This window comes from Lygodium microphyllum, chromosome 16, assembly GCF_053477565.2.
Source record: "Lygodium microphyllum isolate KBCC chromosome 16, Lygodium_microphyllum_v1.1.10, whole genome shotgun sequence".
Taxonomy (NCBI): domain Eukaryota; kingdom Viridiplantae; phylum Streptophyta; class Polypodiopsida; order Schizaeales; family Lygodiaceae; genus Lygodium; species Lygodium microphyllum.
In genome coordinates this window covers 90364231-90380926 of record NC_141150.1, presented here as the reverse complement: position 1 = coordinate 90380926, position 16696 = coordinate 90364231, and the positions used below count along the sequence as shown (strand labels likewise).

Below are 16696 nucleotides of genomic sequence, written 5' to 3'. Positions count from 1 at the left end.
TGAGGATGAGACAAAGGAGGCCAAAGCCATGCAATGCTTATGCCTCAACAAGTAGTTTTGGTAGAAAGTCGGTGCCATTGTCATTGTTGTGACTCCCTTTTATAGGTTGTTTCATATGAGAGATTGCGAGGGGTCCAACATGGGCCTTCTCATTCATTTCTTTACAGTCACATTAGTGGAGGCGCGTGCTTGCATGATGATCATAGAGACATAGCGTGCATATGTTTTAGAGAAAAGATGGATATGGATGCATAAGCCTTGTTGGGAGCTAAGCTGGATTGAGCAAAAGTTCGAGAAGTGAGCGTGAGAGTGTGATGACTGAAGAGAGAGTGAGTCAGAGAGAGAGCAAAGTCAAGTACGATTAGATTTGAGTGTACGAACAATGTGTTGGTACACAGAATAAAATGTATTTATACTTAGGGCATGTAAGGGCGCATTCATATGTACAACTTAATAGTGTGCGTATACTTTACACAGAAGGTTAAATAGGCCTTTATCTCAACAATCTCCCACTTAAAGGTCCGAAGTGAACCTCTAACCAACACCTACTAGTCATATGCAATGCTCGTGCTGAGCTTTGCTTAGACTTTTAGTGAGAACATCTGCAAGGTTGTCCTGTGTTTTGATCTTGATCAATGTGATTTGACCATCTTCTAGAATCTGTCTGATAAAGTGATATCGCACATCTATATGCTTTGTACGTGAATGATACATGGCATTCTTAGCCAGATACAAAGCACTCTGGCTATCACATCCCAAAACTGCAATATCCATAGACATGCTGAGATCCTCTGCAAGTCTGCTTCACCATATAGCTTCCTTAGAAGCTTTAATAGCTGATATGTATTTAGCTTTAGTGGTACTCAGTGCGACGATGTTCTGCAACCTTGAACACCAAGAAACAACCCCACCAACAATTGTAAAGACATACCCGTTGGTGGACCTACGAGTATCCAAGTCACCTGCCATGTCTGCATCACAAAACCCCTGCAAACTAAGTGCACCCTGCCCATAGCAAATACACTTTCTTTGTGTACCCTTTAGGTATCGAAGAATACACTTGACAGCCCCCCAATGTGTTTTGCCAAGAATTGACATAAACCTGCTAACAACTCCCACTGCATGAGCAATGTTTGGACGAGTAGCAACCATAGCATACGTAAGAGAGCCACAAAGTTGATGCAAAAGGGACTCCCTTCATAGCATTTGTTTCCAAGTCATCTTTTAGGTTGTTAGCTTTACTAAGCTTAAGATAAGGAGGTAAGGGTACCCCAAAAGGCTTAGCTTCAGCCATGTTAAATCTGTCCGCGGTACCTTTTCAATCTACTTTTCTTGAGATAAAAACAACAATTTCTGCATTCTATCTTTGCAAATCCTCATGCCCAAAATATGCATTGCATTCCCCAAATCTTTCATAGAGAGAGCTGATTTCAACTAATTTTTGAGAGTATCCAAGCTAGTCTTTCTTTTCCCAGCTAGCAACATATCATCTACATACAAAACAAGTGTGATGGAGCTGCCATATGTATCCTTTTTCATGTACAAGAAATGATCTGCATGGCTGTGTGTAAACTCATGAGATAGCATAAAAGTGTCAATCTTTTTGTACCATTGCTGTGGTTCTTGCTTCAACCCATGCAGGCTGCGTTTGAGCTTACCATCTGCTCTTTTCTAGGAACTACAAAGCCCTCGGGCTGTTTCATGTAGATTTCCTCATCAATGTCATCATGCAAGAAAGCTGTTTTTACATCCATTTGATACAGCTCTAAGTCCAATACAACAGTGAGAGCAAAAAGCACACATAGAGTGGTGATCTTCACAATAGGTGAGAAGACTTCTTGGAAGTGAATCCCTTTCTTTTGTGCATACCCTATGGCAGCTAGTCTTGCCTTTACTTTGTACACCCATTTGTTTGGAAGGGGCTTCCTTCCCTTGGGCAATGACACAAGATCCCAAGTATCATTTGCATATAGAGATTGAATCTCTTCCTGCATAGCTAGGTCCCACTTATTGCTGAATTCGCATGACTTGGCCTCTTTGTATGTAAGAGGCTCACCCTCATCTGTAAGCATCACATAATATAAGGAGGGGTCAAACCTATGTGGTTGCCTTCTTACGCGTCTAGACCTGTGTACCCAATGATCAACATTTTCACAAATTGGATCTACATTTGGAGATATATTATTTTCAGCATTTATCGACTGCTGTAAGCCATTTTTAGCATACTATTCATGCTGTTCATGCTGTACAGCACCTTCATTTTCATTACGAGCACCTATATTTTCATAATCAGCAAGTCTATCTTGTTGTCCATGACCTCCTTGTGCTCCTATTTTCTGTCCATCATCATCTAGCTTAGAAATAACCTGCTGATCATCAGTTTCAGCCTATGGTACAGCACCATGGGGCTCATTTTCTGAAGTAATAGGTGGCTGCAAACTTTGAAATTTGACTTTTTTCATATCTTCATTTGAGTATAAAGTACCTTTTAGCAGTTTTGCCTCATTAAACACAACATTACTGCTGCGAATAAATTTCTTGGACTGAGGTAACCACACTCTGTAGCCAAATTCACCCTCATCACCATAGCCCATGAAGATGCATTTGGTGGATTTTGGGTCAAGTCATCACAATCAAATATGCATAAATGGTCATATGAGACCGATTTGCCAGACCTAACCTCCTCAAGGATGCCATTATTTAAGGACCCGTTCGAAGAGTGGTTGCAAATGTGAACGGTTTTGAGAGTGTCTCCCCAAAATTCATGAGGGATATTAGTAGTGGACAGCATGCACCGCACCCTCTCACATTAAGTCCTATTATATTTTTTTCAGCCACCCCATTTGAAGAAGGGTTGGAAGGGTTTGTAAGCTCCCTCTTAATACCATGGAAGTCACAAAAGGACTTGAATTCAGTTGATGTGAACTCATCCTCATTATCAGCTTTCAAGCATTTCAGTTTTTTACGTGTGTGAGTGGTCACAAATACATGAAAAGTTTTAAAAACAGCAAAACTTTTCTTTTTCAATAGGTATACCCAAATCTTTTTGGAACAATCATCAATAAAGGAGATAAAATATGCAACACCACCCAACGATTTCACGCGTGTACTACATACATCAGAATGCACTAAGTCCAAGACATTGGACTTACGAGAGACACCAAAGTAAAATGAAAATTTTAATTTGCTTTCCAAACTGACACTAATTACATAAGTCAAGTTTAGAGCCTTTTCCATCAACCCTCTTTAGAGAGGTAAGGACATCAAGTCCTTTTTGGCTCATATGGCCATATCTCTTATGTCATAACTCCAAGTGACTGCAAATCTCAGTAACTGCAAGAAACTTGCCATTCAAGGCTTTACAGTGCAAACAATACAAAGTGCCCTTCTTGGTCCTTTTGCAATCAGCATGGAACTCTTTTTCACTTCCCACAAACCACCGCCAAACTGTGTAGTGTAACCATGCAAGTCAAGTTGACCAACAGATAGTAAACTCTTTTTAATGCCAGGCACATATCTGACATCTTTCAACACATCCTCTTGACCATTGTTTAAAGACAAGTGTACAGTGCCAAGCCCATCAATGCTGCAAGGATGATTATTTCCAAGATACACCTTTCCATAACTGCCTGCATTGAACATTGCAAAACACTCCAAGCAAGGAGTTACATGGAAAGAGGCACTAGAGTCTACAATCCAAGTCTGAGTGACACCATCATCAATTGACAAAAGTGCATCAATCACATCAGCCTTGGTAATCTACATATCCTGCATGTAACATACAAGGGCATCATAATTAATTGCACATAATACATCAGCCTTTGTATTTGAAAGCTCCTCTATGACCACACTAGAGGCCACATTGGCCTTTTCCTTGCCTTTGACTGCCTCAGATGCATTTGTCTTATCCTCCTTTTTCTTATTTCTTGCATTTTTCTTTCACTCTTGTTCTTTCTTGTAATACTTGTAATCAGGTTTCTTGTGGCCCTTCTGACCACAATTATAGCAAGTAATGTCACTATTTTCCTTTCCTTTGCTCTTACTCTTGTTTCTCTATCTTGCATTTTTATTTTTCTTTTTAGCCTTGCCTCTTACATTATAAGCTGATTGCTGCCTTCTTCACTAGATATACGTCTAATTTCTTCATTCAATATGAGAGATTGGGGTTATTACTGAGGGAAATCACCAAGGTATCCCAAGAGCTAGGTAGTGTCATGATAAAAAAGATCGCGCTCAACTTATCATCAAAGTCCAAATTTGCATCCTTGAGCTGATTTAAAATGCCTGTAAATGCACTCAAGTGCTCAGCTGCAGGCTTTGGCTTATCCAATCACATATTCACCAACTTGCACATTAAATGTATCTGATTAACAGGTGTGGTGATCTCATAGGTAGTTTTCAGCTTCTCCCATATTGCATAACCTGCATCTAAACTCTTTATGTTTGTCAGGTTGTCATCAGTGACACCCATCTTAATGTAAGCCACAACCTTTTTGTTTACTCTAGCCCAATTAGTATCAGACATTAGTGCGGGTTTATCTTCCTGCAAAGCATCCTCACAATCCTTTAGGAACAATATGCCCTGAATATGGTTTTTCCAAAGGTCAAAGCCATGACCATCAAACCGTTTGATTTCCATCAAACCCTTGATGTCTGAACTCGAGGAAGTTGCAGCCATTTTATCACGAATACAAGAGTAAATGCCCGTGAAATGCAAAAGCACAAGCTGAACCAGCAAATACCTTGCTGTTCTTCCTCAACGAGAAATAAGTCTCTGCTGTTTGTACATGAACCAGTCACCACACAAGCAAAAATGCAGAAATTTACCAAATTCTCCACAAACCCCCAAAATTTCAGGTCCGAAATTGCATAAATGTCAGCCAATTTGACCCAGGCGAGCAAAATTTCATCAATACATGAAAAGCCCCGATTTTTGGGATCCAATGTCAAGAAATTTTACTCAAAAGAGCAGAACTCTGACAAATTTGGCCAAAGCCCTAATTTAATTGAGGTCACCACACGCAATGTCTGCAATTTCTGACTTGAATATCATTGCCATGTATAAATGATGTCAAATCTGGGAAAATCCCCAAATTTTCGAGCCAGATTTGTAGAAGTCTGAGTTTTGTGCCTTCAATGCGTGACCTCGAGTTAGAGGAAGGAGTTTCAAAAATTTTTTTTGAAGAAAATAATGGTTTTTGCAAAGAAAAGAAAAGGAGAATCACGAAATGACGGGTCTGTTGACCTGTCAAGTTTGACGGTGCCTGATCGCGTGGCTCCCATTGACTACCCCGTCCGTCAATTTTGCGCTGCGTCAGTGCCCCGCTGGTACCGTTCGTAGTGTCACCCCCGCTGGTCGCGGTTGCTGGGTTTTTCCTCGCTGGTCACGTTTTCAAGCCGTTTGCCCTTGTCATCCGATTGCTGCATCTACCACTACCCAGTACGTTCAACACCTGGACTGCCCTTTACCACACAATAGGTCCCTTGCACCCGTTGCATTGTCACCTACGACTTGGATGTCACCCGCTAACGTGTGTTGAGTGGGAAAGCTTTGGGAAGCGTGCACAGAATTTTAAGTTGTGAGGCTAGTTGTTGGAGCTAAGCTGGATGCAGCAAAAGTTGGAGTAGTGAGGGTGTGAGTATGACGGCTGAAGAGAGATGAGTCAGAGAGAGAGCAGAGTCAAGTATGATTAGATTTGAGTGTACCAACAATGTGTTGGTACACAAAGAATAAAATGTATTTATACTTGGGGCATGTAAGGGTGCATTCACATGTACAACTAAATAATGTACGTATACTTTACACGGAAGGTTAAATGTCCCTTTATCCCCACAAGCCCATCCATGGTTTGGCTAGATTGGGTCATCCAGCTTACAAGTCGCTCGTGGTCATCCGTTTGGACTAGCTTGCATATTTGACTTGTGTGGTTACTATGGATAACGACAATACAGTGCTGGAGGAGATAGGATGCTATGCAGATTAGAGGGGCATGTGGCTTTTGCTTCTTCCACTTGGAGAAGAGAGTCACTTGTGAAGCCTCTATTTTGGTGGTAAAACTTTGGATATGGGCTGGAACCCTTCAATCCTTAGCTATGAGAATCCTTGCTCAGGATTGCTCTTCGGGTGCATGTGAGAGAAACTGGAGTGCCTCTTCTCTCATTCACGAAGATTCGCAATCGGCTTAGCACACGAAAGTTAGAGTGGCTATTCTATTGCTGCACTAACTTACGCTTGATGAGGGCTATGATGAGCATGGGTAGTCCAAAGCAGGTAAAATTTGTTGTTTTAAACTTTAAAGTTTATACTTTACAATTTAGACTTAGTATTTACAATCTTGTGTGCATTGTGAAAGTGAATGTTGATACATTCAAGTTGACGAGGGACACTCTTCCGAGTGAGATTAGGAGGTGGATGAGGAGGAGGAGATGATCTTTGTGGAGCTCTATAGAGAGCTTATAGCAATAGATACTCGTGACACTTGCAGTCCGTGTGCTTATGGGCAAGGAGTTTAAGTAGATTGGAGCAGGGGCATGGTTATCCAATGCCCTCCAATATCGAGGAGGGGTGGTTCAAGTGGCTTCCAGACATATGTGAGGCAAGGCTTTAGTAGCTCCTATCCTATTTCCCGCCCGCCCGCCCGCCCCCCCCCCCCCCCCCCCCCCCAAGGGAGCCATTATTTAATGATGATGGTAACTTCATCAATGAGGATGGGTATGAGAGTGTCTCATCATTAGATGCCAAGGAGTCATCTTCAGACTATCTCAATGAGCACTTAGATGGTTCTAATGATGATGATGATAGTGAGGCCTCATCATAGATTCATAGGCCTCTCTCTTTTTTGTATTTACTATCATTGTATCCACTATGATCCATCATCTGTGTATGTACTAGACCCTAGTTGTAGGGTGTCATGCATGTGCGTGCAGTGCACACGACCACGAGGACCATCCTCGTGTATTCATCTTATTTTGTAATGAAATGGCTATTTCTACTTCAAACATGTGTTCTATCATGTAATGGTTTATAGTTTTTTTTAAAAATCAAGTTATTATTATTAGTTTTTGGGTACTAATTTGTACCATACCTTATAAAATCATAAGGTACCATTTAGTACCACAGTGTATCGTATCATACTGTATCGTACCTTGTGTACATGACAACTACTTTCTAAGACAATGACATTTCAATGAGGTGAGTGATTTAGGTGACTGCGCTTGGTATCTTTGTCAGGTGGCTTCTTATGACCGTAGTTCTATGGTCTACCGAATTTTTCGAATAACTAACATTAACAACTGTCTTGCCCCATCATTTTTCATCAACAGTAGTTAACCCTTTATAGACTGTTGTCAAGTAGTTAATCTTAATAGGTTCATATAAGTAGCTCACCTCTCTAAACTGCTGTCAAGTAAGAGTACTATGAGATCTGAACTTACTAAAACCTTCATGAAAGATTGATCTGGATCTTGTGCTTCACAGTATGTACTTTGCATATATGCTGGTGTAAATAGTATGCAAAAGTAAAGAAGTTGATTGAGTGTGATTAATTTTTAATTTCTGTCAAAAACCTTTTGAAATTTGGAGGCGAGTTGAGTACTGTTGATGTTGAACTTCGCAGATTGCACAAGCAAAGTCGGGGCGTGCACATGACTTGAGGCAACAAATTTTATGTAGCAGTTCCAATTCAAGCTTCACTGAGATCAATCAGTGTGAGTCTTCTCAGAATGGGTCCAGCATATCGAAGGTCAATGCCATAAACTCCCAATTGCTTGAACAAAGTGTAGGTGATAACATGTTTTTCTCTTTTGAGAGTGTCACGCCCATGATCAATGAACCAAAGAGCGCGATGGCAATTGCTGCTGAAGTTGCAGCAAAGCTGGCAGCATCCACATCCTCGGCCCAAATGCTAACCTCGGCCTTGTCATCACTTGCGGCTGAAGAACCTTCTTTCAGAGCCATGCCTGTACACATGGATCCTGGTATGCACTCTATCCCTTCGGATAAACGGCAGAAACTATATGTGAATTGCAATGAGATGCATGACAGCCACCATGATCCTCCATATACAAACTCTTCATATAAAGAGTCTGCATGCTTACAGCAGTTTGCAACACCTGCACAGCAGCAACTTACTCCATTGCCTTCAGCTTTTCCTCGTATGCCAAGTGCATCTAGTATGCATGCTTTTGTATTTGGTAGTGCTATGCCTCCTTTGCCTCAAGCTCCACCTCCACCTCCGCCTCCCCCGCCTCCTCCACCGCCTCTCCCACCTCCTCCACCACCACCTTCACTTCGCCCTCTAGTCCAGAGTCAACCCCTCCAACCAGCATCACATTCTTTCCCAGTGGTAAGTGCTCCTGTGATGGTCTCTCGACCTCAAAGGCTTGTTCAGCCAGCTAGGATGGGTTCCTATTGCCAAATGCCAATGCCTCGATCGTGAATTAGGTTATCTGACCTTGATGAAGGTTTTGGCCAAGAATAGCCTCCTTAGGGTTTTGTGAAAGAGGTCACTTGATAGAACAGGTCTGTAGCACATATGTATATGACAGGAAGCTACATGTTGATGCATCTGTCTGCTACAATTCTCAACTATTAATCCTGGTGGTAGGTAATAAAATTTTAGCAAAATTAAAAGTTGGCGACCTGATTGATCCATGCCAATGAATTGTCAAATGGGAATGCTAGGTCCTCTATGTGGAAAGTTTTTATCTTGTATCATGTAGGTGTGTACAGATGACAAAAGTAAGCCAAGGTGAATTGCATGAGCCAGTGTAATGTTTCATACACTGGCTAAGCAGACATGGTCGTTGTACAGTGTCAGTAGGTAGATCTATCAGAATATAGAGAAGCATTGTAACTTTCCTTATGCGGGATGATTTTTGATGTACATGATCTCATTGTCAGCAGACTTATTTGTAGGAAACACTGTTAATGTTTTCAATTGTAATATTCACATGAAGAGTCGACCTCTAGAACTCGTTTCAAAAAATGCCGTGTGAAGTATGTTAGATTCTTGAAGCAATTATCAGGACTAGCAGTTATGAGGATGGACAATGGCCTTTATTGAAAATGCCAACGAAGCCTTCTACCTTTCCAGGTTCAAGACTGTGAGAGAGCAATTGGTAGAGACTGAAAACCTTAGAAACACAGTTGCAAAACATAAACTCATTCTCTAGAAACACGTCCTGAGAGAACCACAAAGAGGCTTGTGTCGTCTGCCATTAAATTCTTGGAGGCTTCACCCTTCCTTTATTGAGAAACTGACATGATCATCACAAATGGCAGCTGATTAGCCATGGTTATTCACATGATAATCAGGAATCAGAGTATGCTGTGCAGGCCCAGAGGTATGCCTTTTCTTCCGGACAATATCTTTACTGATTAATTTTTCTGAGGTCAGCCCGGCAACAAGTTGTATCTTGGACTATTAGCCTTCTGAAATGTGGCGATTTGAGGGCTCAATGAAGTAGGGTCAATTACAGAGCTGGAGCTGAGGCATATCACATACAATCCCTCTCACGGCAGTTTGGGGCGAGGTGTAGAACAGGGTCTGCCCCATTTTGACGTGATGGACAAGCTATGCTTTCCCTATATGCTGAGGAACAGTCCATGCAAGCTCCTGATGGTGACACATTGCCATGCAAGTGATCCCAATGTCCTTAGAGGAAGTGAATGATGGAGCTCAACTAATATATTGGTCACTCATGTCTGGTCCCAGCAAAATACTAGTTGACAAAGAGCTACCATGTAATGGCTCCCAAAATTCTCTCAAACACTTAGAACTTGCTTTCCAGTGATACCTAGTATCTTGTGGAATGTTATATTGGTCACTCAAGTCTGGTCCCAGCCAAATACTAGTTGACAATGAGCTACCATGTAATGGCTCCCAAAAATCTCTCAAACACTTAGAAATTGCTTTCCTCTGAGACCTAGTATCTTGTGGAATGTTGCCCTTGCCTATTGTCTGCAGCCAGCACAAAACCCCCTCTTCTTCATTGTCGCACATTCTCCCTTCTACCCCCTCCAGTCTCCCCTCCCCTTGTGCTATCTTCCTTCTCATACTGTATTGTTAATCAGGAAATGCATTGCTTTTTCAGCTGCCCGCACCTCCCTCTTTGCCCACCCACCTCATCCTTTGCTATGTTGCCCTCCTTGCTGCTAGATGCTACCACCCTTCCTTTCTCCTATCTTGCACCATCTTTGTAACATGCCCGCCTATTGGCTGTCCAAGCACGTTTTAGCAGTCCATCGAGAAACGAATCCAAGCGTCGCCGCCCGGCACTTCCATGGAATGTTCCAGGGTTTGTTAGTAGGGCTTCCCGAGTCCGCCTTGCAATGAAACGTTCATGGCTGAATCCACTAGGATCGACCTGAAATTTGGGTTTCTAGGGGTCAAGGTCTCCTTACAGTATTCTAGCGTCGGGTCTTGGACATCCTACTTTACGTAGCGATACCCAATTCGAAGCGGATCCATACCGCACTTGGTTCAAAGAAAATGGGAAACGAGAGGGATGCGCCGCTCAACCTCTTTGCCCGTAGGGCATAGTCCCATTCCGGTCTCCTAAAACGGTAAGAATCGGGTTTTAACTTAACAATACCTAAAGTTTGAACGATGGTAGAACCTTTTGAGAAGCTTCCCAGTTCTCTGGGACCACTCTATCGTAGGACAGACCCGTCAGGGTTCTGCCTAGCCTCTTCCTTTGATAGCTTTAGTTTTCTAATTAGGTTCTATCACATTTATGTGTGACATTCAAAATCAACTTCCTTAATTAGGCCTTTTAGGGAACATGGTTCGTTCGCGTAATTTAAGCCCCGATACAAAAACAAAACAAGTAGTCCTTTTTACAAACAAGTTCCTTAGCCTATCTTCAAGTTAATCTCTGTCTCTTGCGCATACAGGAGAAATTATGTATCTCTTCTCTCCAACAAAAGTATCCAGTCCAAATCATATGACACCATAATTTCTATCCATTATCTAGAATAGGATCTTCCAACGCCACAGATGCTAGATTCACGGCAGTCTTCAACTCCGTTCCCGACTAGGCAAGGGGTGTCCAGAGCTCCACCTGACCCCAAGTGACCTAAGAGTGAGACACAACTTCCGTGGTTGGCCTTTTCACCACTCAACCTTCGGCCCGTGAATCGAGCAGTGCTGTCTGAGGTCGAAATGCAGTGTAACCTTGGAAATGATTTATCCGTGCAAAATGTCATTTCTTAATTAATCCAATTAAGAATTAAGCATAATCAAGGCAATTAGCTTGGTATCGTCATCCAAAAAAATATTTTTTTCTTTTCTATGGTGACTTGTTGTCACAAATCCCTGCCATGCATTACCATCAAGCATAAGCACTTGGAATAATCATCTAAATCACATCCGGCAATCAGTTTAATGCAAAATCATTTAGGACGTTATTTGATCAATCAACAAAACAATGATATTTTTTTTCAAACATTTCAGGAATAGTCGCGATAACCTTTGCATCGCATATTTATTCTCCCCCTTGGAATTAGGAGCGGTTTTACATAAAATTTACTTAACATACCCTTCATTCGGCTAAGGCATATGTTAGTGTTTCGAACACTGTACAAGACATAAGTTCTATTAAACACTTACATCGATTGATAACCCAGCCTTCTTCCCTACAAGTACAAAAGCATCGGTCTTTTCTTTGACTTAGGGTTTTCTAGTCCTTGAGCTCTTCGCTTACCCTAATGTGGTTGTTGCATCTAGCCCAACCCCGAATAGAATTAATAAACATAGTCGCTATCGGACGGATCTCAAGACATCATAGTTATAATCCTAATGATTATTGTTTGCACTAGCTATGCATAACTTCAAGAACCCAATGAACTAATAGCTCGTGATATTAGCAAAACTTTAATGCAAGGTCAATTTGTATATCATCAATGCATGTATCATATAATCTTTCCCATGCATGCACCGTCTATGTGTATAACCCTTAAGTAGCCTTTATGTTCTTTATGCCACGTATGACTTCGTCGCGTAGCATTGGGATTGCCTTTACTCCATGCTCTGGATTTGTAAAAGCCTGCGTAGTATGATTAACAATTTAAATATTTGCTTGACGACTATATATTTCAAGAAATTTGATAGAACGAACAACTCTGTAGGAAACGAAAAGCGTAAACGATTAAAAGACAAAGCTAATGTTCTCAATGTTTTTCTTTTTAAATGCTTGTGTACATATTTACTTTTAAATATGGTGCTCAAGTCATATCTCCACATCAAAATGCTTTCAACATCATTGCCAAATTAACACATTTTAGAAAGCACACCATGGCTAAAATGCAAGTCAATTGAAACACATTTGCCAGCCCTAAGGACAATGATTATTATTACATTATGAGACATTGCCCTAAATGCTTTTATGTTATTTCAAAAATCCTTGTCATGAACTCACACAATGCTTTAAATCTATATGTGTGACTCCTAAATATTTTATACAATCCTTTAAAAATTGCAAAATTTGAGAACTACATGAGTTTTATACAAAAGTATCTAAAATTGATATGGTAGATTGGTGGATGATATAACACCATCTTAGTCACAAAAACATTATACTTTTGCTTTTAAAATTACATAAATTAAGAAAATTTACTAAGCGATAACATATACCACTAAATCTTAGTGATTTGTGTATGATCCTTGCCCTTGATCTACCATACCACCAAGAGGGAGTCTTTTGCAAGGGCAATACATAGCTCTCATAAGATGATCACAAGAGTAGACTAATGCCCATATTGATGGAAACCATATTGAGTGAGCCATATCCTATTTATATAGGATTCGTAAAACATGTATGCTTATGTGTTTACAAGATTATATCCTTGTTTCTTAGAATGGTGTAACCCTTGGCATGCACATGATAGATCCTTAAAGAGTATTCAAGCCTTTTAGGATAACAAATTACATCTCATTTCTTTTTGAAATACTGTGATTTTCAAAGCTTGTATGGACATGACTCTCTTTTGATAGTCCACCATTTGAAGGAAAAGCTCAAAGAGAGGTTTTCTAACCCATGGCTCATTAGAACAAAGTTGTAGAACAAGCAAAACCTCTATAAGAAGTGCATTATTAGTAACCTAGCTAAACTATAATTTAGAACTATAAAGATAATTTAGAACTGTAAAGAAAGATTTCTTAATGTGAAATTTCTCTATTCTTAATGTGAATATTATCAACTTGGTTATTGACAACTTAGTGGTCATAATGTTTATGAAACTTACACTATGAATAATAAAAGACCTAGGCTTATTAGAAGGATATTTATACATCGATAGTGCAATTGACAATAAGAAAAATGAGGTGGAAACAATGTTTCTATTCATAATCCCATTTGAAGGTCTCTTGGGGTTATGAATTGAGGTTCATGAGATTGAACATAAGCCTAAGGATTGCTTGACCATTTGCAGAAGGGAGATTGTTATAATACAATAGCAAGTTTGAGTCCTTGTAATATTTATCTCTAGATATCTTGAGGGAGGTTAATAAAGTTATGAATCTTTCTCAAATTTTGCTAGGAACCTCCTCTTGGATATGTTAAGCCTCGTGATGAGAAAAGCTGAGCCTAGTATTGGAACTTACCCATATTTTGGTATTCATATAGATGGGCATAAATTGAACTATACATCTTAGTAATCAAGTAAAGTGTAATGCCAAGCTAAGCATGAGTTGAATGCATACCTAGGGTTTTTGATAATATATTGACTTGTATAACCAAATTAGAAAACTCCATAATAATCAAAGCAAATCCCCATTAAAATAGGGTAGTGTCAAAGTGAATTGAGGGAACGCTTTTGTACAACCATCAAATATGATTTTAAGATTAGTCAATAGAAAGCTAGATCAATAAGAGAATTAATATGCATAATCACTGTTAATATAATAGTATAAAGTGTCGCCATACTTTAATAGACTAACAATTGTTAGCGTAGACCATGAATATACCATTAGTCAAGAGAAAATGTAGCAAGCGAACAACAAAAAATAGATCAACAATGACAATCAAGGATTGGCTTAAATTAATGTTGATGGGGTTCTTTCAAGTGAAGTTCAAGTCTTGTTATTGCCACTCCACAACTATCATTGGACGATTGTGGGACACTCATCTTGTGGGGTTGTAGGTAGTACAACCTATTGACCATGTGTGGCTATAATTAGTAGTGATTGAACTTAAAATTTAGAGGTAAAGAGTTTTAAATGTTGGATGTAAAGCATGTAGCTTATAATATACTCCATGCTTTAAAAGGTCAAAGAAGTGGGAATGTAAGGAATTGCAACTCACCCCACTATTGAAGAGGTTACGGTAGCATTGATGCAACACATTAGCTAGTGAAACTGTTGGAGTCAAGTAAGAGAGTAGAAACCATTGAAATGTTTCACCATAGGTGATGAGATAACAAAAAAAAAGAAAAACGAGCTTTGCTTCTTATGCCATGCATGTGAAATGAGGAACATACAGGTACTTTGCATACTATTGTAATGTAGTTGGTGTTAATGCTTGAGTTTCATAAGGGCAAGATATATTAAGCTGAATTGGTGATTTAATCACCTTGACCCTATTGTTTGATGTTCTTGCATAAGTATCAAGCTCATTGTACTAGTAGATGTGAAGTTGAGGATTAACCTTTGGTAGTGGTGCTAATGGTTTAATGCTTGAGTTTCATAAGGGCAAGATATATTAAGCTGAATTGGTGATTTAATCACCTTGACCCTATTGTTTGATGTTCTTGCATAAGTATCAAGCTCATTGTACTAGTAGATGTGAAGTTGAGGATTGACCTTTGGTAGTGGTGCTAATGGTGGCAAGATGAATAGAAGCAATAATCAATTCCTCGATCTTTATGAACAAAGATGGCAAGTTTTCCAATTGTAGGGACTTTTTAGATGTTGATTCACATCCAAATGTCTACCATTATTTGGTCGATATGGCTTAGCGTAAACATGCATCTTAGTTTTTTAATGGCCATTACGTGCTTAGATATTGAACAGCTCTTGAAAACTATGAAGATGAGATATATACAAAGCAAAATGATCGAAGAGGGCCATCAAAAATAGGTGGTATTGGGTATGGCTATAAGTTAAAAGCATGTTCACTCATATGGAGCTTAATTTTACCAAGGTTATCCCTAAATAATAACACTTCTGGAATATAAAAGCAAACCATAGCAAATGTCATTGTACATAAATATTGTTGTCATGATTAAAAAAAAGAGAGCTTTTAAAAGGCAATTCAAATGATAAGGTATAACATTTTTAGAAGCTTATGCTGAAAGAAAATGCTTTAATGTACGCATATCCAATAGTCGAACGACAATATAATGAAGGCACAAAGAGTTTCATAAGAAAAGCAAATAACCAAATGCAGCACCCACAGATGCCTACAAATCATTTGTGAATCAATACTTTAGGTTTTAAAAGCATGGAGGTATAATATGAAGCTTTAGCTTGCATGGTTTTTATTAATAAAAACATAATAAATAGAGTTGTGACATGTATCAACTAAATTCACAGAGGGTTAAAACACAGATTAATGATTCATCTTATGAAAGTTTGCACAATGTATGCAAATTTATATGAAAGATCGTTGTTGCGCATGAGTATGAGAGCTTCTCTTGCTCTCTTGAAAATAATTCATTTTTTTTTCCCTCTTTGACTTGCTTGTTGATATGCAATCTTATAAAACTAGCCATTTTTTTGTAATAGGGTGATAAATAATCTCATTAAGCACTAATTATAACAAAGCATAAAATTCACATAAACTAAAAATTCAAATGTTACACTAAATCTTGGAAATTAAACATGATTGGCCCAAAACTAATGTCTCTTGCGATATTTCTTTACTTTGTGTTACCAAAGGTTGAACTATATTGAGATGTAGCTTGATCTTCTTCAATCTTGAATATACGTTGTCCATAACAATGAGCAAGTTTTCAAGTCAATTTGTCCCTTGGTTTGTTTAGGGATTGACCTTTAGTTTTGCTCTTTGGGTGGTGAATTTTATCTCCAATTTAATACTAGTTGGTTAATCTCTTTAATTTATTTGAAATCTTCAAATTTTAAATGTTGAATTTCAAGTATTAAGTCTCAATTTCTAAGTATTCTTTCTAGGGTGTTTGAGTCTAAATTAGGGTTTAGTAATAGTTCTTCAATTATACCAACTTGGGACTAAAATTGATTGAGATCTCTTGAGGGAAGCTGTGAATTGGTTGAGAGAATCTAGAGGAAATTCAAGAGAGATTATAGAGTTTTATCATTGAAATTGGTTGAAATTTAATGCGCATGTTTTAAATGGCTAATTTTTTATAGCCCATCATCAACAAGAGTCCTAAATGAAGTCACTTTCTCTGTGGGCTCTAAACTTGTTGCCACTTGTCTATAGATAGCTGACCAGAACTATCACTTATATCCAGTGGCCTCTTGATCAATTAGGGGTAGCTTTTTAATAGGCTATATTAGTTGAGATTTAAAAAAAAACACTAGAAAATTATAGCAACAACTGTCTTTTTCTCTCCTAACCTCTACCATGTTGAAATGAGGCTCAACCAGAGTCTAATAGTCTTTTTCTCACTTGCACGGACAAGTTTTGTTAAGTGAAAGTCTTCTAGATATACATTATAGCTATTTTTAGGCTTATTAAATTGATATCCAAAACATCTATGTTAAAAATTAATTTA

The 16696-nt window shown here is 39.1% G+C and overlaps 1 protein-coding gene across 5 annotated transcripts in view; it reads left to right on the top strand.

The window, feature by feature from the left end:
- The window catches only part of LOC148023104 (uncharacterized), a 111580-nt gene extending 95108 nt beyond the window's left edge, over nt 1-16472 (top strand). For 2 of the 5 annotated variants that reach the window (XM_087696093.1, XM_087696089.1), the window contains one exon: nt 7617-8987. In XM_087696093.1, the coding sequence (XP_087552219.1) occupies nt 7617-8438 (822 nt within the window). In that variant the 3' untranslated portion in view covers nt 8439-8987. Of the gene's footprint in view, nt 1-7616; nt 8989-16401 lie in introns of those variants that run through there. The other 3 variants (XM_087696092.1, XM_087696090.1, XM_087696091.1) reach the window with 3 other exon arrangements.
- Nucleotides 16473-16696: the final 224 nt, after the last annotated feature.